The sequence below is a fragment of the Dermochelys coriacea genome, chromosome 24, assembly GCF_009764565.3.
Source record: "Dermochelys coriacea isolate rDerCor1 chromosome 24, rDerCor1.pri.v4, whole genome shotgun sequence".
In the NCBI taxonomy this organism is placed as follows: domain Eukaryota; kingdom Metazoa; phylum Chordata; order Testudines; family Dermochelyidae; genus Dermochelys; species Dermochelys coriacea.
The window spans coordinates 9190158-9212261 of record NC_050091.1 but is presented as its reverse complement, the minus strand read 5'-3'; the positions used below and the strand labels follow the sequence as shown (position 1 = coordinate 9212261).

General features: G+C 57.8%; 1 protein-coding gene across 1 annotated transcript in view; it reads right to left on the bottom strand.

Annotated features, from left to right (window-relative positions):
- Positions 1–21894, bottom strand: part of NECTIN4 (nectin cell adhesion molecule 4) — a 44087-nt gene extending 22193 nt beyond the window's left edge. The window contains exon 1 of the mRNA XM_038382771.2: positions 21541–21894. Within this exon, the coding sequence (XP_038238699.1) occupies positions 21541–21619 (79 nt within the window). The 5' untranslated portion in view covers positions 21620–21894. The remainder of the gene's footprint in view (positions 1–21540) is intronic.
- Between the last annotated feature and the right edge of the window lie 210 nt (positions 21895–22104).

Sequence of the window (22104 nt, the reverse complement as noted above, 5' to 3'; positions counted from 1 at the left end):
CAATGGGGCCTGATCTCGGTCAAAGCCAGTGCAGAACCTGGCACAACGGAGCCTTGATCTCAGTTGGGGTCTGGGCAGCACCGGGCACAATGGAGCCCTGATCTCGGTCGGGGCCTGGGCAGAGCCTGGCACAAAGGGGCCCTGATCTCAGTTGGGATCTGAGCAGCACCGGGCACAACAGGCCCCTGATCTCGGTCAGGGCCTGGGCAGAGCCTGGCACAATGGGGCCCTGATATCAGTTGGGATCTGGGCAGCACCGGGCACAACAGGCCCCTGATCTCGGTCAGGATCTGGGCAGAGCCTGACACAACGGGGCCCTGATCTTAGTTGGGATCTGGGTAGCGCTTTGTGTACAGGGCACCGACAATAAATAGGCGGCACAATTTTGTAATAAGCCCTAACCTTTTCAGGGTAGATCTCGGAGTGCTTTACAAAGCAGGTGAGTGTAATTATTGCTATATTTCAGATGGGGAAATGGAGGCACAGGAGGGGAAGTGACTCACCCAGCAGGCCAAAGGCAGAGCCGGGAACAGAAACCTGTTTTCCTAGATCAGTCTAGTGCTCTATCCACGAGACCTCGCTACTTCCCTGGGCACTCTGGAGATACTTTCTCAGGACCCCGGGGGCTCTGCTGCCACTGGAGGATTAGTAATAAATATGCACCATTCTTTGCCCTTCCCTGGGATCTCCCCTGCTCCCGCTTGACACACCTTCATTCATCAGCCGCAGTATTGTTCTGCCCGCCCAGGCAGTCAGATGCCACCAGCTCCATGCGATTGGCTGGGAAAGGCGTGGCATGCCCAAGGATGATGCAGGCACAGGGGGATGGGGAGTCACCTGGCTGGTACCTTGCCCTGCACACACACACACCCACACACACCCCTGCACTCTGAAAAGCAAGGTCTCTGAATCAGCTGAATGTGAGCTCCCAGTGCGATGCTGTGGCCAAATGGGCTAATATCCTGGGATGTATAAACAGGGGAATCAGGAGTAGGAGCAGAGAGGTTATTTTACCTCCATATCTGGCGCTGGTGTGATCCTGGGTCCAGTTCTGGGACCCACAGTTCAAGGATGTTGATAAATTGCAGAGGGGTCAGAGAAGACCCCCCAAGGATGATTAAAGGGTTAGAAAACCTGCCTTAGAGTGACAGACTCCAGGAGGTGATTTAGCTTAACAAAGAGAATGCTAAGGGGTGACTTGATCACAGTCTATAAGTACCTAGATGGGGAACAAATATTTAATAATGAGCTCTTCGGTCTAGCCGAGAGAGGTCGAACACGATCCAACGGCTGGAAGGAGAAGCTAGACACATTCAGACTGGAAATAAGGTGTCAATTTTTAACCATGAGAGTAATTAACCGCTGGATCAATTTCCCAAGGTCGTGGTGGATTCTGCATCACTGACCATTTTTGGATCACGACTGGCTGTTTTCCTGACAGATCTGCTCCAGGATGTTCTCTGGCCTGTGTCATGCAGGGGGTCAGAGCAGATGATCACAACGCCCTTGGGATCTGAGAATCTCTGACTCTCTCACACACAGACCCAACCTCCCCCCAGTTTCTGCTGCCCAAGCCATATTGTTGCAAACTTAGCACAGCCCCTCACCCTGTTCCCACTGCCCCAGCCACTGGGGTCCTTCAAGCAGCACTAAAGCAGAGTCTCCTTCCCAGAGTGCTCCTGGCCGTGCTATCTGACGGGGATGGGACAGAGAGGGCTGCGGTTTTCTTGAGAACAGAAGAGATGTTGGGAAGGGGTATCGTCTGCTCGAGTGGCCTAACATGCCCTGGGTGAGTCTGGGCAAGGGGCCTATGGAGCCACTTCCAGCAGTGCCCAGAACTGCAGGGCAACGGGGAATCAGGCTGTTCATTTGGTAGAAAGGGACTCGGGACTTGCCAGACTGGGGGCCCAACTTGCCTAACATCCAGTCTCCGACAGCATCCAGACCAGAGGACTAGAAACTCCCTAGTGGGCAATGGACGAATATCCTGCCCAGACACATAGCTCCTGTCCCAGGCTCCCCAGCAGAGCACAGAGCGAACTGGGGCAGGGCAGATGGGACCCCACCCCACAAGCTTCAGAGCATCAGCAATTTCAAAATGACTTCCCCAGATGCTTGGCACCTCTCAGGATCGGGCCCTTTGTACAGCCCCTCCCCGCTGCCCCACTGAACTGACCACCAGGCGAGCAAGTGACCTTGCCCCACTGACCCTGGAACATGCCAGCCACCCCCAGCAGGGCAAAGGGGGCTCAGCCCAGAACACCTCCCTGCCACAGATGCCAGAGGCAAAGCCAACCCGCTGCATCAGCCCCACGTCGCCAGGGCATTAACAGCTGTGCTCAGCCCCCTAGTGGCTTCCGGAGGCTCAGCCAAGGGGCCCGAGGCAGGACTCCGATCCCTTCAGCATTTCTGCTGGCTCAGCACTTCCCCCCAGCTGAGGAGGTGCCCTGGAACTAAATGCCCCATTGTAGCAGAGAATTGTGTGCGAAAATGGGTGCAAACACTTAGCTCCACACATTACCCTTAACTCTGACCCTGCATCCCTCGTGCATCTTCCTCACTAGCACAAAATCCCCATCCCAGCGCCACAGATCTGGGCACCCCAATGTCCTCCGATGCAATCTGGAACTCCCCTCCCAATGCCTCCACAACCTGCTGGTGCTCTTTAACCTCCCCACAGAGAAGAATGAATCCTTGCACTGAACACGAGATACTTCACTAGCGCAAGGACTCACGCTCAGCCGCAGAGCACGTGAAGAACCACGCACCACTATGCTAGGCTAAGGCCAAACCACAGAGCTTAGGGAGAACACTGGGCACATCAGAAATCTGCAGAGACAGGCCAGTGAATTGAGTGCAAAGAAGTGCACAGCAGCTCACCAGCTCTCCTGGGTCTGGCCCACGCACAAGGAACCGTGGAATCTGGCAGGTGTTTCTGTCACATCAGCCAGTGCACAGCTGGCTTTCTGAGGCCTTGGGATTTTGTTTCCAGCTTTTCACATCTTTCTAGGATCAATCAATAACAACCAAAGCCCAGCTCCCAAACCCCAATCACAGAATAGGCTCAATTCCACCAGGACCTAGGGCCAGATTTTTAAAGGTATTTCAGTGCCTGAAGATGCAGACAGATGCTTTGTGGGAGTTTCAAAGACACCTAAGTAAATCTGGCACCTGACACCATTTGACTTAGCATAGGAGTTAGGCACCCAACCCGGGAGTTCCTTCAATGTGTGCACGGGGGGAGCAGACTTGCAAAGTGAAACCAGCACTCCTGTCACCCCAGGGCCCGCGGGCACCATCCCCCTGCCTACCCCTGTGGCTTCAATGCTGCATGGCGAGGTGGGACCTGAAAGGCACTTTTCCCAATTGAAGCTTCCATGGTGTTAGCTTAACATGACCAGACAACAGCCCCCTTTCGGCCTCAGAGGGAGATTTCCTAGCTGGGCCTAGTGCTGGTGCTGATTGAGGCCCAAATGTCTTCAGCCAGCCTGTCGTCAATTGCACCAGCAGCCGCAAAAACTGTCAGGCAGCTAGGAGCAGGCGCAGGCTTCGGGGACAAGGGGCACAAGGGCCACCCGGCCATGCAAAGCTCCTGGCCCTGCGAGGGCCAGAACAAACAGCAATGGCCAAAGAGGTTTCTGGGAGATCAGCGCCGCCCTGGCTGAGCTGCCAGCTTCATGCGTCAGCAGTGCTGTATGACATCACTTAGCACCCGGGGCAGGAAGTGGCCTGCAGCGCCAAGCACTGGAGCAGGAACCGCGCCCCCCTGAACTCGAGTCCCGGCAGGAGCCGGGAATGAGCTCCAAACACTTGGTTTCTTCGGCACTTTTTACGCCCGAGACCAGATCCTGCCTGTGGTTTGAGATCTGGAGCAAGGAGCCCTTTGGGTGAGCCTGTGTTCCAATCAGCTGTGGAGCCAGCTCCCCTTGCAGCCTGTCCCCCCAGGCCGTCTCCACCAAAACTGGGTGAATCAAAAGGAATCGCTCCCCGGTGCCTGAGAAAAGAGTTGCCAAACCAGAAGAACCAGATCTCCGCCCGGGTCACTTTCCTTTAACCCTGTAATCCCCTGCTAGCTGCAATGCCGAGAAGCCTTCCACCAGGGTGGGGAGAATCCCGAAGGGAATGGAAACTGGCCCAATCTTAGCCATTGTATCTGCTTCCTGGCGCTTGGCTGCACCAGCAAAATCAGAGCTGCGATTCCCTCCTGGTCCGGCCCCCGTCCCTGCAGCACCCCTGCTGGGAGAGGCTGGAACTGGAGCAACAGCGGAAGAGTTAGTTTAGACAGAGCTCGGGTACTCCCAGCCTCTCGCAGCAGGGGGCGCTGTGGGGGGGGCAGGGTAGGAGCTCCCGGCTCGTCCCTCCCAGCCTCCCCAGCAGGAGGCGCTGCAGGGAATGATGTCCCAGCTTCAGCACTCCCACTTTCCTGCAGCGGCAGGTCTGCAAGCGGGGACTGCAGCAGGCTGGGAGTGCCCGGAGTGGGGGTCGAGCCTCCATTGACCCCAGGGCCATTGACCCGGCCACATTCCCCACTCTGGGAAGTATAGACCAACCTGGCTCCTGAAGTCTGCCCGAGCCTTCCCATGGCAGGTGGCCCTCCCCGCCCAGCGGGGGAATGCGGGGCATGCCACACACACGCCACACGCATGCATGTCGGCGGGCACCCGTGTAGGGAGAGACGGGAAGGCGACAACCAAGGAAGCTGCTCTGGGGGATCACCCCTCTCTCCCTCCCCCACCCCCATCACCTCTCTATGCCATGTGAAACTTGGCGAGGCCCTGGCTGCTGTCTGCAGGGAGCCCAGCCGCATGCCAAGGGCTTGCCCCGCCCATTCGGCCCTGCCAATCTCCCTTGCCTCCCTCGCTGTTGGTGTAGCCAGGGCTGCTGTAAACAGAACCGCCCTAGCCTGGTAAATGAACAGGGGTAGGGCTGGGCACCTGGCTCTTCCTTGCCACCCCCAGGGAAGCCCACAGCCAGCTGGGGCTCAACAGTCCCTGCACGTGGGAGAGGTGCTGCGGGCGTGACCCGGGTCCTCTCCCAACTCAGCAGCTAGGCATTAGGTTACGTCTAAGGGCTGTTCTTGGGCACAGGCAGCAGAGCTGGGATAGCCACAAGGTCTGTGCTCCACGGGGAGGGTAAAGCAATGCCCCCTGCCAGCTTGGCACAGAGCAGGCACCTTCGGACTGGTGGCCCATCCTCCCTGCTGGCTGCTCTGTCCACAGGAGCCCCCATTACACACCCCATGGCCCCCTCTAGTCCCGCACCCCAATCAGTTCCATCTCCCGGAATGCGCCTTGCTGATTGTGCTGGGCGGCGCAAAGGAGGCAGTGTGGCCTGGTGGTTAGCGTGGGAGACAAGTCAGCGAGACAGCTGGGTCCCGCCCTGCTCCTGTTGGAACCTCCCACGCCACGGCCCTGGCTTCCCTCTCCCTTACACCACTGCTGATTTACCCCAGGGCATGCAAGAGGAGAGACTCAGACACACACACACACACCTCAAAGACTTCAGTGGGGGGCAAGTTGGAGCCCCGGGGTTCTGCTTCTAGCTCTGCCCCTGGCCATGCACAAGTCACTGCACCTCACTGTGCCTCAGTTTCCCCATCTGTAAAATGGGGACAACATTCCTGCTGCACCTCCTTCCCTAGCAAATGAACATCTGTAAAGTGCTTTGAGCACCTCACGATGGAACATTCCATAAAGAGTCTAGTATCACGTGAAGGGAATCCTTCCTGTCCCCTGGGGTGCTGCCCTGAAGCATGACAGTGTTACTCCTCCCTCTGCAGAGATTCTCCTGCAGACCAGAAGCACCGGTATCAGTTACATGCATTCTGGTAGCACCTAGGGGTTCCTACTGAGCTCGGGGCCTTGTCGTGCCGGGCGCTGCACAGACCCCGACCGATCTCGGGGGCCCATTGTGCCAGGTGCTGCATCTGGGAAAAGTGATGATGTAGAAAGATTCTCATTTTCATGCTGGACATTTTCCCTCAAGCCCCCTGGCTCCCATGTCTCTATTCCCCACATCAGCTACCTGTAGCCTGTGGGATAACACCTAGAGTATTAATGTATTATTAATTATTATTATTATTATTTGTATTACAGTTGCACCTAGACGCTCCATTCATGGCTCAGGACCCCACTGTGCCAGGTGCTGTACATTTTAGTAGGTGTATTACGGTAGTGCATAGGCATCCTGGTCCTACACTGGGACCCCATTGTGCCAGATGCTGTACATTATTTATTAGGTGTATAACGGTAGCACCCAGGAGCCCCAGTCATGGTCCCCCAGGTGCCAGGTGCTGCACAAACCCAGAACAGACAGACTTTCCCTGCCCCAAAGAGTGTCCCAGCTAGTCAGGTTCCTTCCGATCCTGCCTGAGCTCTCACTTTGGTTCCCAGCCCTGCCCTGCCCTTTCCGCTCCAGCTGAATAAGAGCAATAAATAACCTCGGTAGCACACTCAGCCCATCCGCATTATAACAACATCGCCTTGCTCCTACCCAGCGCAATTCAAAACCTCTATGGTATCTACACGGCTCACTGCGCCCAGGCTCGGACACAGGTTTGAGCCCAAGTCACCCTTCTGTCCGCATCCACATCAGCGACCTGGGTCAGCGAGCACTCAGGACCCGGGTCCTAGGACCTGCTGGGGGGTGGATCAGAGCCGAGTCCTGCTGTTGCTCAAGGCCAGCCCTGCTATTCTGCAGTGTGGACGCAGCTTAAGCCATAGGCTGGAGTCAGAAGGTCTGCTCGGTGCAGTGTGGACGTGCTAGCACGGCTGTGAGACCCAGGGCCAGCCGTGGAAGCCCAGGTTTACAATGCAAGGTGGGCGCTCAAGCGCGGACTTGGAAACACTGAGTCCACTTACCTGAGTCCCCTGCTGCTGGGACCGGTCTGGGCCCTGCACAGTCCCCGAATGTGGGTGGGAGGCCTGATTTGCTCATGTCCTGCCGCTGGTGCAGGGCGGCAGGGGAAGGGGGTGGGGGTTCTGTGTGATGCTGGTGGGGGAGGCGCTTGGACAGAGACTGAAACATCAAGGGGCCTAAATCACCAGGCGGTACTATCCCAGCCCCAGGCTGCGTGGAGGGGAACCAGGGAAGCCTGTGGACAGAGGGGTTCCTGACACGGCTTTTCCTTCTGCCCCTACCCCAGGGGACAGGAGGGCTGCTTTAAATGCCTGCTCCTGGAACACCCCATCCAGCCTGGCACACTTGAGCAGCTCCTGGGCAGGGGTTGGCAGCTCTGTGGGGGTGGCCTTAGCAGCAGAAGGCCAGATGCTGGCACGGAGTCTCCCCACTCCTCCCCTCTCTGTTCCCCGAGCCCCTAGGCTGCGAGGTCACCAGATGGAGCCAGACTTGGCTTCCTTGCCCCGTTGCACGGGAGTCTGGGAGCAGCAGCTGTGTGTGTGTTGCATGCATGTCCCCACGTCTGTGCGTCCGCACACATGTCCCAGGGTGTGCGCACAGGACTGCACATGCATGTAACTCTGCAAATGTGTGAGTGTGCATGCACATATCTGTGTGAGTGTGAGCACACAAGTATGCCCATGCAAGTGAGTGCACACATAGCCATGCTCTCACACATGTGCTTGCGTAAATGCATACACACGCTTATCTGGGCAACTGCACGAGCCCACCAGCATGCGCACCTGCTTGGGCACACAAGTGTGCATGCAAGTATGTGAGCACACAAGCATGTGTACCTGAGTGTGCAAAGTCCATGCACGTGCAAATCTGCACTGGCATGTCTGAGTGCGCCCAGCAGAGACCCAGAATACAGGTATGTTCAGGAGGGTGCACTCAGAAGTTCTGCCACGCAGGTGTGCGAGCTGCATGTGCACGACGGAGGTTGTACTAATGAACGTGCGAGGGCACACAAGAGCACAGATATGTACCCCTGTGAATCCATGCTCTGCGTGTGTGTGCAGATTGCCATGGAGGGGGGCAAATGCCACACAGCTGGGCTTAGCCCAACCCTCGCCCGTGCCACTCTCTGCCCATGGACAAACGTGACCTAGTGCCATTCCATATGGAGGGGCATGAAGCCATCTTTGGCACTGAGGGCTCAGCATGTCAGGCTCCTCCTACCGGGAGGAGGGGGCACCGCAGGCTCTAGACATCAAGATCCACCCCCCCAGCCCTATGGGGCACAGCCAGCTCCTCACACCAGCTCCCACACACTGCATGAGCCTGCCAAGCTCCCGGCTGAAATCCCCAGAGGCTGCATTCGCCATGGGGTGAGATGGGGGGTGGGGAGGCACGGAAACCACCTGCCATTGTCTGCAGCTCTCAGCCCCATGTCACCCTAATCTCCGCTCTCAGACCTGGCTCCGCACCCCGCCAGGCTCGCAGCTGCTGCTTGAAAGGTTTAGCTGCTCCCAGACACCTAGCTGGGGCTCCAGGAATCCCCAAGGGTGGAGGTGGGGAGAGGCACCTGCCTCAGGGAGCCCAGAGCCACCAAGCAAGGAAGGGGGACGTCAGCCGGCGGTGTTATTTGCTCAGGAGCAAGGGGGGCCATTACACCCTCCCCCCGAACTTGGTTCCCCCCACTTTTCACAAGTCTATATACTCCACTTCCTGCCCGCCCCCTCCCCCTCAGGATGCAGTTTAACCCCACACAAGGTCCACCCCACAGCACTGACACCACTTAGCCCACCCCCAGAGCTGTTCAGCCCCAGGGGGCTGGATACACAGACCACGGAGGGGCCCGATCAGAGCCCAGGATTAGGCTTCCCTCCTGACCCCAGCTGGCACATAAGCCCTGCAGGCTGAAGGTGGCTAGGCCTTGAAGCCGGCCCCCTTCCCCTGCTAACCAGCGTAAGTGCAGACGCTACATCTGCCTCCCCCATGTTAGTTAGGACATGGCGCCCCCACCCCCACTGCTACCCTGCCACCCAGGGTACGGGCGAGGGAGCAGGTCGTGGAGCCCTAGAGCGCTGGTTCTGCCCTGGCATGGAGCCTCTGGGGGTGGCTGGGGCAGCGGGCATGCAGAACAGGGCCTGGAGGGCAGTGGAATGGGGGAGGGACGGGGCACAATCACTGCCAACTTGCCAAGGGTTGGTCTACACTGGGAACCTAGCTGTGGCTCCAAGGGGGTGAGAAATCCACTCCCCAGCCTAAGCCAAGTGCAGCCAGTGCTAAGTCAATGGAAAAATTCGTCTGTCCACCTCGAGGCCGGGAGACCCCCTCCGGCACTGTCGGGAGCATCTGCACTGAAGCGTCATGCTGCAACGTTTCACGTGTAGACAAGCCCGGAGGGTTTACACTGATTCGGAGCATGGAGCCTCCCAAATCCCCTCTCGCGGAGCCAGGGGAGGGCCCCGTGCTGTTGCCAGCATGGTGGGTGGTTGGTGTGGGGAACCCCAGCTCCCCTCAGCCCAGCCTCCTGCAGCAGAAGGAAATTCACAGCGGCTCTAGACCCAGCAGGGGGTGCTGTGGTGAGTGGGGCCAGAGCACTCCCAGCTACGCCAGCCCCAGCTCTCCCAGCAGGGGGGCGCTGTGGGGTTGGGAGTGGGGCAGGAGCCCCAGCCTTGGGGGGAGCCCTGGGTGTGAGTAAACACCGTTTTACTTTCTCAGATCCTCTGAAGGCTTACAGAGAATGAAGCCAAAAGCCCTCCCAGCAGGGGGCGCTAGGCCCGGGTGTGGTCCCTAGGGGAGCCCTTCCCCAAGGGCTCCTCCACGCTAGATCCCTCCTCTCCCCGCAAACAGCCGGTCCCTTTAATATCCGATGGGCTGATGGTGGCAGGAAACAATGGGTGCCCCAGGCCCTACCTGCTGATTAATGTCATGCCGGGTCTTAAGGGGAATTAGCTGCCAGCTCAGCTTATGTCAGTTTCCCATTGTTCTGGGTCTCCAGATCCAGCCGGGACCTTCTGGAGCCCAGACCCTCTGCCTTTCACACCACAGAAGCATCTCACCTCCCTGCACCCTCCCCCCCCACTAGCCCTCTGGCTCCCCTCACCAGCCAGCAGGGCTGTCCCGCTCCAGTGTGACTGCTGCCTTCTGAGCCTCCATCTCTGCTCTGGGATGGTCTGCACGGCCACGGAGAGTGGATGGAGTCCCGGATCGGCCACCGCTCCCGTCTCCGCTCAGTGCCTCAGTTTCCCCCCATGTAAGAAGGTTGATGCTGCTCTGCTGCACAAGGTTAATTTATCCAGGCCTGAGAGCCTCCCGGGGAGGGGCCTGGAGAAGGGCCAGGGCTCAACAGCTGCCAGCATCAGACACGCGCAGGCTGCCAGTGCTGCCGTGGGGTAGCTCCCTGTCCAGACCCTATCCTGCCTCGTCCAGTGTAACCCCCCAGCTCTGCCCACCACCGGCTGCCCAGCCCAGGGGCAGGCCGCAGATCTCAGGGCTGGGAACCCGGCTGCTTGAGCCCTGAAACTGATGGGGGCCAGAAAAGGAGAGAAACAGGTCCCTGATCCTGATCCCATCCTATGTGGAGGGGGTCTCCCCGCGTCGCATGCCCCATGGCACAGGGGCAGCGCGCTGCTGGCACAAAGGAGCAGCCTCTTCCAGCAGCTGCAGCCTTTGCTCTGTTTGCACCAGTAAAGCCCGACCACTGGGGAACACGCACTTATGGCAAGGAGCCGCCCGGCGACCCACAGGAGGCAGGGGAGCTCTGGAGGACTTGGCATGCCAGGGTGCCATTCTCCACACCCACAGCAGCGTTCCGGGCAGGGAACACCACCGAGGAATCCCTGAGACCCGCCAGGATGCCCCGTCCCTTCCAACCAGATGTTCCCACAATGGGGCAGAGCCAAAAGCTGCTGTCGAGCCATAGGGACGAGAGACCCCAACCCCCTGGGAAATGGATTGCTCTCTGCCGATCACTTGCCAGTGCACTGATCTAGCTTGGAGCATCACAGGCTGGGGCTCCCTGCTCTTCCCGGCGGCTCTGCTATCCACTGGATCTTGGCGATCCGGGAACAGCTCCCAACACCAAGCAGCCAGCGCAGCTCCTGCTCATGGCCCTTGCTGCCTCCCTGGGGCAGGCAGCCCGAACACAGCTCTCCCCAGCAAGCGTTCTAAGCAGCCCCTCCAGATCCAATCTTCCAGCCAGATTTCCAGGAAAAACAAGCATGCAAAGGCCCCAGCAGGACGATACAAGGATGTACGCAGACATCGCCCACAATTGCATGCACCGCGATTTACCGCACAGCAACTGCATGCATTGTTTCTCTGCCTGCATTTCTGTGCTCCCCATCAGCCAGCCCCTTCCCCCCTGCCCTAGGAGCTGGCCCAGCTTCACAGAAGGGTTGGGCGTAGTGGGCCCTGCATCCCATCGCTGGCACACGTGCCGACGGGCACTGCTCTTCGCACTCGCTGCAAGCGGCCTGGAAACGCTCCTTCCCAGCTGAAAGTCAGGGAACAAACAGCATCAAATCCCTAATGCTGCTTGCGCAGAGGAGAGCTTCCCCTGCTGCTCCCAGGGAAGAGGCCTGTTGCTTTGGAAACAAAAATCTAGAGTTCTAGTCCCGGCTCCGCCAGGGTGAAAGCGTGTCTGGGGTCTGGCGCACGTTATAACGCCCCTGGCGCTCTCTAGTGCCTCTGCAACATGGCACCTGCATGCGTCTCCTCGCTGCCTACTGCTGCCCTAGTGAGGGGATAGCCTGGCCTCTGCAGGGGACGGAGGTACCCAACGCCTTTTGAGATGCTGGACTCTGAGAGCTCCCAGCCTAGGCCATGTGGTGTCAGGGGTGTCTCTGGCAGCTCTGTCCGGGCAGCTGGGTTGAGAGCAGCACAGTACCTGGGCGCCAGAGGAACAAGGGTAAAACAAAACTAAAGGATCCCCAAACTGGCTCCACCAGCTCTCAGCTCCTTTGGTTCGTCAGCGAAACGCAAGGCAATTAGCCCTGTATTCCCAAACGCTTGTAACATCAAAGCCCACGGGGCTGCAATCAAGTTAATTGGCCAAATGATGGCTGCAGCCTGCAGGTTTCGCTGCCTCAGTGCTGGTTGTCCAACCCGCAGAGGGGATGGTTGGGCTGGGTCCCCTCCCCAGCCCCCTCTCACCTCAGGCCCCTATAAACCTCTGCAAGGGCAGGGAATGAAAGGCACGGTAGCACCCATGGGAGAAGAGGGAGGAAAGCGGGCTAGGTCTAGACTCTGCAGAGGGGACTATGCTGGGGCTGGGGGGGACCATGCTGCTGGCACCCACTCCCTAGAACACCTGGGGGCTTGGGGGATCTGACTGTTGGAATGAGAAATCAACCCCCGCCCCCTATGCTGTGGGACACCCCCCGCCCCGTTTTGGTTCATGGCCCCATTGCACAAGCACCTTTGTTTTGCTGCCATGGGGAACCCGTCATAGGAAGAGAGGCGGCCTGCCAAGGCGCAAGCTGGCAAAGCTGCTGAGCCTGGCACAATCCCCGAGAGGGCAGGAATGCTGCGGGCAGGAGACACCTGCAGCTGACTGCAACCACACGCCCTTCACAGCCCCTAAATGCCCTTCATGTCACCCCCACCCCTTCACGCCCTCCCACCCCACGTCACACCCCCACCACCTCCATTGCCCTTCACACCATCCTTGGTCTCTCTGCCACAGCTTTCCAGGAAGAGAGGAAGGTCAGATGCCAAGCACAAGAGATGGGCATCAGTGGGCAGCCAGAAGGGGGCAAGACCTTGCTGACCAGGGGACAGAGACAGCTGCTCTGGGTTCCCTTGGGCAGGGCGTGCAGTTAGCGAATCTCACTGCACTGAAGGGTCACCTCAGCCTTCACACTGCAGCGGTCTGCGCCCTGTCCAACAGATGGACAGACAGACAGACAGACGACTGGGAGCCAGACCTCCTGGTTCTTTCCATTGTCCTGGCAAAGATTCAGCGAGTGGCCCTGGGCAAGTCACTTTCCCAGCTCTGTGACTCAGTTTCCCCACCTGGGGTTAATGAGACAAACTCAGCTGTGGGGTGGGTGAGAGGACAGACTCCCTGACATTCTGGGGTCCTGAGACAACCAGGGTTACAGACAGGGCTCCTTCCTCCTTCTCTTGTTTGACCCCCAAGATCAATGCACAAAACCCAGAAGTAAGCACCCCCCAGCCCCTGCAGTGAGAGTGGGGGAGAGTTTACGGGGCCCCTCCTGCTTTTCGCAACCCAACCGGCCTGTCCCACCCCCAGTCCCTGCCTTGCGAGTTCCTCCCAGCTCATTATCCCATAAAGCTAACTGCACGCGCAGCCTAAGCCGGCGAAACACACCCACCCAACCAGAAAAACAGCCACCTCTTGCTCCTACCACCAGCCTGCTCCTCCCCAGCTCCGTGCCCAGCGCTCCTTGGGCCTGCAGGCAAAATGCAACACAAAGCCGCACAAAGTAGGAACCAGGAGTCGGTTGATTGTTGGCCTACGTGAGCCCAGCCCCGGACCGCAATGGGCTGCCTCTTTTGGATAGGCTCAGCAGACAGGCCAGGCTGTGAATGAAGGCAGCTCATGGAAGACGGGGAGCAACACGTCCACAGCCTCTGTCCAACGGCCCCGATGAAGGGCTCCAACGGAACGGAGCGAACGACTGTATCCACCCGCGCTAGAGCGGGGCGAGACATTTATGACAGGCCGTTGGAAACCGCCCGTGCCTCGGCGCAACCGACACGTTCCATGCGGAACGAAACGTCCAAACGAAACGCTTCCAAATGATTCACGCTGGGAACGGGGGAGCTTGTTTCGCCTTCTGCCTTCTGTTTCATTTCACTTTGGGGGCCATGCACCGGTTGTTGGATCTACCGGTACCGACAGTGGTTGTGCTAATCGCATGGTAGGGCCCCCACTCTCCCCCAATCCTCCCGCCCTTCCTGTTTTCCAGGTTTCCCCTGCACCAGTAGGGTTCCACCCACTGGTGCCTAGAACGTTCCCTGAAATTTTGGAATTGATCATCCGTGGCATTGCAAAGTTGTCACCATGTGACAGACAGACGAGGCAGGTGAGGTCATCCCTGTTATCGGACCAACTTCTGATGATGAAAGAGACAAGCTGTGGAACTATACAAAGAAGAGCTCTGTGTTGCTCGACAGCTTGTCTCCCTCCCCGAGGGAATTTGGCTCGATAACAGGTATTCCCTCCCCCACCTCCTCTCTCTAACATCCTGGGACCGACACGGCTACAACCGCACTGCATACATGTCACAGACAGACAGACTGACAGACACAGAGATGCCGTCAAATGGAGGGTAAGACCCTCGCCAGCTCACCCAATGAAATCGACTGTATGATACCGTTGTGATATTACTGGCTCGTTTCATTTCGGTGATTCCGAACCGGAATGTTTTGTTCTGTCAAATATTTCGAGTTTTGGACTTTTCGTCACGAAAAACAAACTCGGGACCGTTGGACTGTCCCCAGGAGATAGAAATTTTCTTTTCCCACCAGCTCTGGTGTGCCCAGAGAGCCGGCTCAACACACGGGCACCAAGGGTGAACGGATCCCGGGCCGTCTTTAGACATACGCAACATACATGGCTGCATAGGGCACCCAAAAATTACGGCACCATTATGGAGCCAATTGATTCCTGCGGACAGGGGCTGGCTGGCAGGCCTGGTGGTTATTTGAAATTCTGCGGGAACTTTTTGGCCCAAGTTTTCTCGTTACGGGTGGGGCCTCACCCCCTGCATCCGATGAAGTAAGCTGTAGCTCACGAAAGCTTATTCTCAAATAAATTTGTTAGTCTCTAAAGTGCCACAAGTACTCCTTTTCTTTTAGTCACATCTGAAGGTTCAACCAGGGGGGAGCCTGCTGTCATGCCAGGCACTACACAGATACATAATAAGAGACACTCGCAGGTCCATTGAGCTCACATCCAAGTCCCAAAGTCAGATTAGAAGTTGCCAAACCCTATAGAGACTGGCCCAATGGCTGTATCCAGACAGTCCCGGCCTTGGCAAGCTCACAGTCTGGGTAAACAAACCACACCCAGGGTGATGAGCAGGAGATATCACCGTGGGAGGTGCCGGGCACTTTGGAAAATCCCCCCACCCCACCCAGCACAGCCTGCTCGGACCCTGGGGAAGGTGAACTAAGCAGGCGGGGTGCAGAGTTGCCAACTCTGAGCGAGCCAGACCCCTAGAGAAGCACCACTGAGAAATTACTGCAGGCAGGGAAGCATCCCGGGACCCCCAGCTCTGTGTCCCTGGAGGCTTCAGACAAAGGTTGGGGCCCTCTGGCCTGGGCAGAAACTCCCTGGCTCATCCTCCTCTTCAGCTGGGAGCCCTGCGAAGGCTGGTGCCTGCTGGCATGCCATGCAGGAGCGGCTAGGCTTGGTCTCATCCCCTCGCCTGGCAGAGTTAGTGCCCTGCTATGCTGGAGACTCATGCCCAGCCCTGGTCTCCTTCCTGCTCATCCCTCCCAGTGCTACCAGCTGCTGTCTCCACAGGGACCGCTTATGCCAGACCCGCTCCCCCTCCCACACACCCCCTGCATTCAGACCTGCCCCCGGGAAGCCAGTAGCCTGCAGCTCTCCCAGCGAAGTGGACAGGGCGATTTCTCCCTGGGAGGTCCAGGCCAGTGGGTGGGTTGGGGTCCATCCCTCGTCCGCGGGCTTTTGCTAGAGAAATTAGCCCGTTACCATATGCCCCTGGGCAAGGGGGAGAAGCGAAGGAATCCTGGGGCTCCGACCTTCCCAGATCTTTCTCGGGACCAGCTGAGCTGCCCGACAGGTGCATGGGAAAGACATGGCTAATTGGGCTGCTCTGCGCAGTTACAGGCCTGGGGAGTCAGCGGCTCTGCAGTTTTATTGGTGGCGACAAACGACCAGCTACAATGGCTGGGGTAGGAGTGGTTTTGCCTCCTGCCCACTCTCCGGCCACACAGGTCCAGTTAGGCTGGGTTTGTGCAAAGAGTGCAGTCCCGGGGCCTCACATTTCCTCCTGCCCTGCAGAAAGAATGCCACTGAATCATGCAGAGTCCTGAGGAACTGCTGGAGGTTTCAGGCCCTGGGTCTCCCCAGCTAGCCATTCAGGGGAGCCCAAGGCTCTAGCCCTGTGGCGGAATCCACCCCGATTGGGTGCAGGGTCTGTACTAGGGCAGCCAAAGCGGGATTGAGCCCCTCGCAGTGACAGAGAGCCCAGAGCTTTTCCCACTGGACCACTCATTCCACGTGGCCAGGGAAATGGGATCCAAAACCCCCATCCTTACGCAGAGCCACTACGACAGATCTGAGCGAGCCCCCTGGGAGGGAGCCCTATAGCCATGCTCCTGGATTCACTGAGCCAAATCCCGGCCCCATTGAGATCCGTGGGAGTTTTGCTGTTGATTTCAATGGAGCCAGTTCACCCTAAGCTCTCAATGCCAGACGGACCCATGCTGACGATCTAGTTTGAGCACCTGCATATCCCAGGCCAGAGACCCTCCCCCAGGGATTCCCATACCCCCGTTGCTCTGGTGCGAGCCTGAGCGGCTCTGTCAGACAGAGATGCCCCGGCTGGAGTTAAAGATTCCAGGTGACAGAGGCAGCATCCTGCAGGGCAGCTATTCCACTGGCTCTTTCCCACCGTGTAAGCACCTTCAATTAGTCTGAATCTCTCTAACCCACCGACCTCCTCTGTTCCCTAGAGAGGGCGGAATGAGTCAGCAGGGGTGTAGGAGCCAGAGACAGTGGGGCTGTACAGTGTCGAAGTCCAGGCTGGACTCCACAACAGCCATTGGGTTATGCCAGCAGACGAGGAAGTCTGAGCCAAGGAGACCTCCCTGGCATCACTTCATAGACTCCAAGGCCAGGCAGGAACATTGTGATTGTCTTGTCTGACCTCCTGGTTAACCCAGGCCAAAGATCTGCTTCCCAAATAATCCCTAGAGCCGATCTGTCAGAGAAATGTCTCCTGTTAACCAAGGGATGCTAGACACACAGGAATGGAGACAGATGAGCCCCGAACAGTTGGAAAGAGCTGAGCATCTTTATACCATAAATCAGGGAGAATTATTTTCTGTATTACATCAGGGTCTTGCACAGACACCCAGTGAGAGACAGTCCCTGCCCCCAACAAGCTCATAGTGTAATCAGACAAAAAGTGAGGGGGAAACTGAGGCACAGAGCAGGGATGGCACTTACCCAAGGTCTGTGGCATAGCCAGTAACAGAACCCTGGTGTCTTGAATCATAATATAGTGCCCCTGCCACTAGGCAACACTGCCCCTTGGCAGTATAGTATAACAACTCACTCCTCATCTTGAATCCCTCATGGAGCTGTGAACTCCATCATAGGGCACCAGCAGGATTTGAACAAGGACCTTCAGCAAAGAGATCAACCACTGGAGATAAAGGAGCAACTCCAATAGCTGGTAGCAGTAGCAGGTTGTTATCCTCTAGTGAAGTAGCCCCTGTTGTGGGAAGCAACACTCAACACCGGCGCATAGTCAGGGGAGCTAAAAGGTAAGCGTTGCCTCATTATGAACGGGGGAAGATCTGGCCGCAGAGCGATTCCCAGGGGTGCAGGGCATTGTTGTGACACAGGCTTGTCCACCACACTGCACCCGCTCCTGCCCACCCATCCATCTGCACTCCCACAGCCAATCGGCTGGTGCAATAGGCATGCCACATGCGCACGCACACACACTCGCACACACACACCCCCCTATCCCAGCTGGCTGCTGACTCCCAGCACGGGGAGTGACTGACTCCTTTAGTGCTTGGGACTGGGGATCATGCTTCTGGGGCCTGATCCAATCCCCACCAGAGTCAAAGCAGAAATTTCCTTGGAGACTGGACAGAGCCCCAGGGTTGAAGGGCCAGCGGGGCAGGCCACTTGCACACTGCCTGCCGCTTCTCTCTCACCCACACCCACCCACACACACACCCCCTCCCCCCGCACTGTTTAGCAAGACCCACGCCGATCCTCACCAAGCTCGGATCATTAAACAACTAGCAGCCCTCTGGCTGCTGAGAGCTGATTACGGAGCATGGCTTTTGGAGGAGACGCCTGGCTTCCCCTACAGCAGATATTGCGTGTGATCAGAGTGAGGATGTGCCTGGACACATACAATAGGCAGAGAAACCAAGAGAAAGGGAATAAGGGAGGGGAAGACAATGAGTTCTGGAGCCATCTCCATGCCCGAGAGTCACTAACACTGGGAGAGACAAGCAGAACATGGGGAGGTGTCAGGGAACCCTGGAGCTGGAAGGAGGAAGGAGATTATAACCTGGCATCTCCCGCCCCACCAGCTTCCATCAGCCCATGCCAGCATCTCCGGGGAGAGTTGGGCTGGAACATTTGGATCCAGATCCAAACTGGTTCCTGGGAGTCGGGGTTTGGATTCAAAACATGCAGCTGGATTTAGGTTCTAAAGCATCTCCCGTGCTGGGCTAGTAGCTAGTGTCAGGCTGGCCCGGTCTGGGTTCCAGAACCTTCCTCCCTGGCACAGTCACGCCAAGTGAGCGAGTCACAAATTCTGCCCCAAATCTAGTTGGTTTTAACCGCCCCCCCCCACACACACACACACTGAGATGGAACGAAACACACCTAGGATGGCAGGTTTCATATGCATCAAGCGGGAACAGGTGGCTCCAGGTGTCCCCCTCAGGCTCAAGCTTTGCAGTGCAGGGGCTTGCACTTGAGAACCAGGAAGTGAAACTGACTAGGAAAAAAGAAAAGGAGGACTTGTGGCACCTTAGAGACTAACAAATTTATTAGAGCATAAGCTTTCGTGAGCTACAGCTCACTTCATCGGATGCATTTGGTGGAAAAAAAAAAAAGGTTTTTTTTGTTTTTTTTTGTTTGTTTGTTTTTTTCCACCAAATGCATCCGATGAAGTGAGCTGTAGCTCACGAAAGCTTATGCTCTAATAAATTTGTTAGTCTCTAAGGTGCCACAAGTACTCCTTTTCTTTTTGCGAATACAGACTAACACGGCTGCTACTCTGAAACCTGTCATTGACTAGGAAAGCGTCTGTTTTCATCAGGCCAGCTGGGAGGAAAGGGTGAAAAGAAAACAGCAAAGAGGACCCATGATTTGGGGGGGAAGGATAGCTCAGTGATTTGAGCATTGGCCTGCTAAACCCATGGTTGTGAGTTCAATCCCTAAGGGGGCCATTTAGGGATTTGGGGCAAAAATTGGGGATTGGTCCTGCTTTGAGCAGGGGGTTGGACTAGATGACCTCCTGAAGTCCCTTCCATCCATGATATTCTATGATTCATTCCGTTCTTTCAGCTCAGAAGGGGACAAGGGGGGGACAATCATCAAATCATAGACACGTAGGGTTGGAAGGAATAGGGACAGGGAGAAGTCATCTGATCCATCCCCTGCACTGAGGCAGGATCAAGTATACCCGCAATAGCTGGGTCCACACCTAAACGCCGGATCCAGACAGCCTCCAGCTTGGAACCCAGATCTGAACTTGGAGGATCAGGCCCTTCTCTAAATGAAAACAAGCAACGTCTCTTGACACAGTCTGCAAAAGCGCAGAATCTCCCATCCCCTGTCTGAAAAGCAGCTAATGACTGGGCCATGATGAAACGGACGAGATTCTTGTCATGGGACAGGAATGTACAGGCAGAGCTGGCTTATCACTCCAGCCTCCCACTAAAAAGCAACAATATACGAAGACAGCCTTGAAACTGATGAGGAAACACCTGCTCCACCCCAAGAGCTGATGGAATGAAAGTGCTCAAAGATTGTTATCAGCACAGCCCCTGCCACCCATCCCACCTGGGGTGAACAGCAAACCAAGTTAAACACCTCCAACGTTCTTCTGCTGATAAACAGAGGAAACCAGAAGCCTTCCCCCATAATTAATAAAGGATCATCATCATTATTATTAATCTGTATCAATTAGAGTGCATTTATGGAAGCAATGATTAAAAAAGGTGGGTGTCAAATAAACATGCAAATTAGCACTTCGTGGGCATCCGGGGCAGTGGGCTGTGAGCCCCAGAGAATCACAGATTGAAAGCTGAACCTGGAGGCTCTTGGGGACAGCTCAGCAGCCCATGGGCAGGAGGCCGGGGTCATCCCCCCTGCCCAATTTGCCCCTGGTAGGGTCAGGGTTGGAGGTTGTTTCTAGCAGAGCAACCCTGAGCCTGGTGCCCAGTGACAGAGACACAGAGAGCGGTCACCCTGTTTAATAAGAGCCTGGTTGGACAGGACCACACCCTGCCAACTTGCCACCTAAGAGTCAGTCACCAGCCACCAGGCCAGCCCTGGAGACAGGTAGCCACTGCATCCCGGTCACATAGCAGCTTCCACTCAGCTATGTGAGACAGGGAAGGCCCGAAGCCTGCCCTGAGCACACGCAGTGGGCCTGGTGCCCCGGCCAGGGCATTCTCTAGGCTCCCTCCCCATATCAGCTACCTCTTCCCCATCCCTGCCTTTGCCTACTGCAACAGCTGCTCTCACTGCTCCTGCTTTTGGTGTCAGCATTTCCCATCCGAACCACCATGGGGTGCAGAGACTCCGCAGCAGGTCAGGGCCCCGTTGTGCCGGGCACTATACAGGCACAGAGGACCTGCTCACCTGCCCGGCCCTGCCCAGCCCAGCTTGTTATGATCCTGCCATGTTCTGAGTCACGCGGGTGGCTTGGAGCCACCACCGAAGGGCTAAAGCCTGAGTCAGCAGCTCAGCTGACAGGGGGCAGGGCTGGGAAGTGGCAGCATTTGTCGAGTCACTGCGAGGCTGCCAGGGAGGGCACCAGATGGGTGCCAAGCACGTAGTAATGGGGGTGGGGCGGCAGCAAACCCCTGCTAGGGTGAGCCTGGGGAGCAGCTTACTCTATGTGGCCCATCTCTGGGGGGCTCACACGCACACACCCCCCCTCGGAAGGCAGCACCAAGGAGTCCATGTCTAAAGAGCCCTCTGCAAGGGGACAAGTTTCTTACCCCTTGGAAGTCCCTTTAGCCAATGGCCCACTGCCTGCACCCCACCCCAGAGCTAGCCACCCATGACCCCCATGCGGAGACCCAACAGCTCTGTGGCCAATAGCCCCGAGGACCCCCGAGTTCCAGGGGTGCATGAGCTGGTCAAGGGAGGGAGGAGGGGGATCAGAACCTTGACCCAGTGGGAAGGCAAAGGCAGGGACTTAATGCTTGTGGAGGAAGGAATGGCGGTGCCTGGTGCTTAGTTTGGGGGGGGGGTTGCAATGGGGTGGGGGGGCCTTGTAGGGGAAAAGTGTGTGGGGGGACCTCTTCATGCAGGAGAATGTTTGAAAACACCTGACAACCAAAGGGCACAACAATATCTCGCTGCACAAGCACACGGGGCCCGATCCTGCCTAGGGGCCCGAGCCTGTCCGGGTTCCGCCCCCCGCACTGGGTTTCTTGCAGGATCTGAGCCGCAGGATGAACTGCAGTCAGGGGGCGACACAAAGGAACCCCCCCAAAACCCGAAGGGGATTCTTGAGCAGAGATCCGGGACCCCACATCGCTGCAGGGTGGGGGTGCATAGAGGGCAGAAGGCAGGAGCCAGGCAGGCAGCTCCGGATCGGTGTTTATGGGGGGCTGGGAGGGCGCCGGGGAACCCCCCCGAGTCTGGCCCCCGCGCTGAGGCAGGACCAAGGCAACCTCGTCCGAAGTTGCTCAGGAGCCTGCCGCGGCTCTTTGGCCCGGGAGCCCCGAGCCTGGCGAAGGGACCGGGCGACTCACCGGAGGCTGCGAGGCAGAGCAGCAGGAGTTTCCAAGCCGCGGGGGCCGGGGCCGGGGCCGGGGCGAAGGACCCGCTCATGACGCCGCTGTCACGACACGCGTGGGGAACTCACAGCGGCCCCCCCGGGCCGGGATCTTCCTCCCTGAGCGAGCGGGTGCCGGGGGGGGGGGGGCGATGTCTCCTGGGGGGAGTCTCCGGGAGGGGGGTCCCCCGAACCTGGGCGCGCGGATCCCCCGGGGGCCGGGCCTCGTGCGCTCAGGGCCCGCTGGGTCGCTGGCTCATGCCCGGCCGCTGGTTGCGCTCCCCGCTCGGCCGCGCTGCGCTTCGAGGCTCCCCAAGCTGCTGGCCCAGCATCGCCGGGGCGCGGGGGGGGGAGGGGGGAGGAACCTGTCTGGCAGGTCGGAACAGGTGTTTCTCCGAAAAGGGGCGCGGCCTCGGCCCGGGGAAACCAGCCCGAGCCCTCCCCGCTTCGCTGGGCAGACGTGAGAGGCTCCGGCTCCGGGCCCGACTCGTGGGATCGGGGCCCCGGGTCTGCCAGGAGGAGGGGGTGGGGGGCGTGAGCT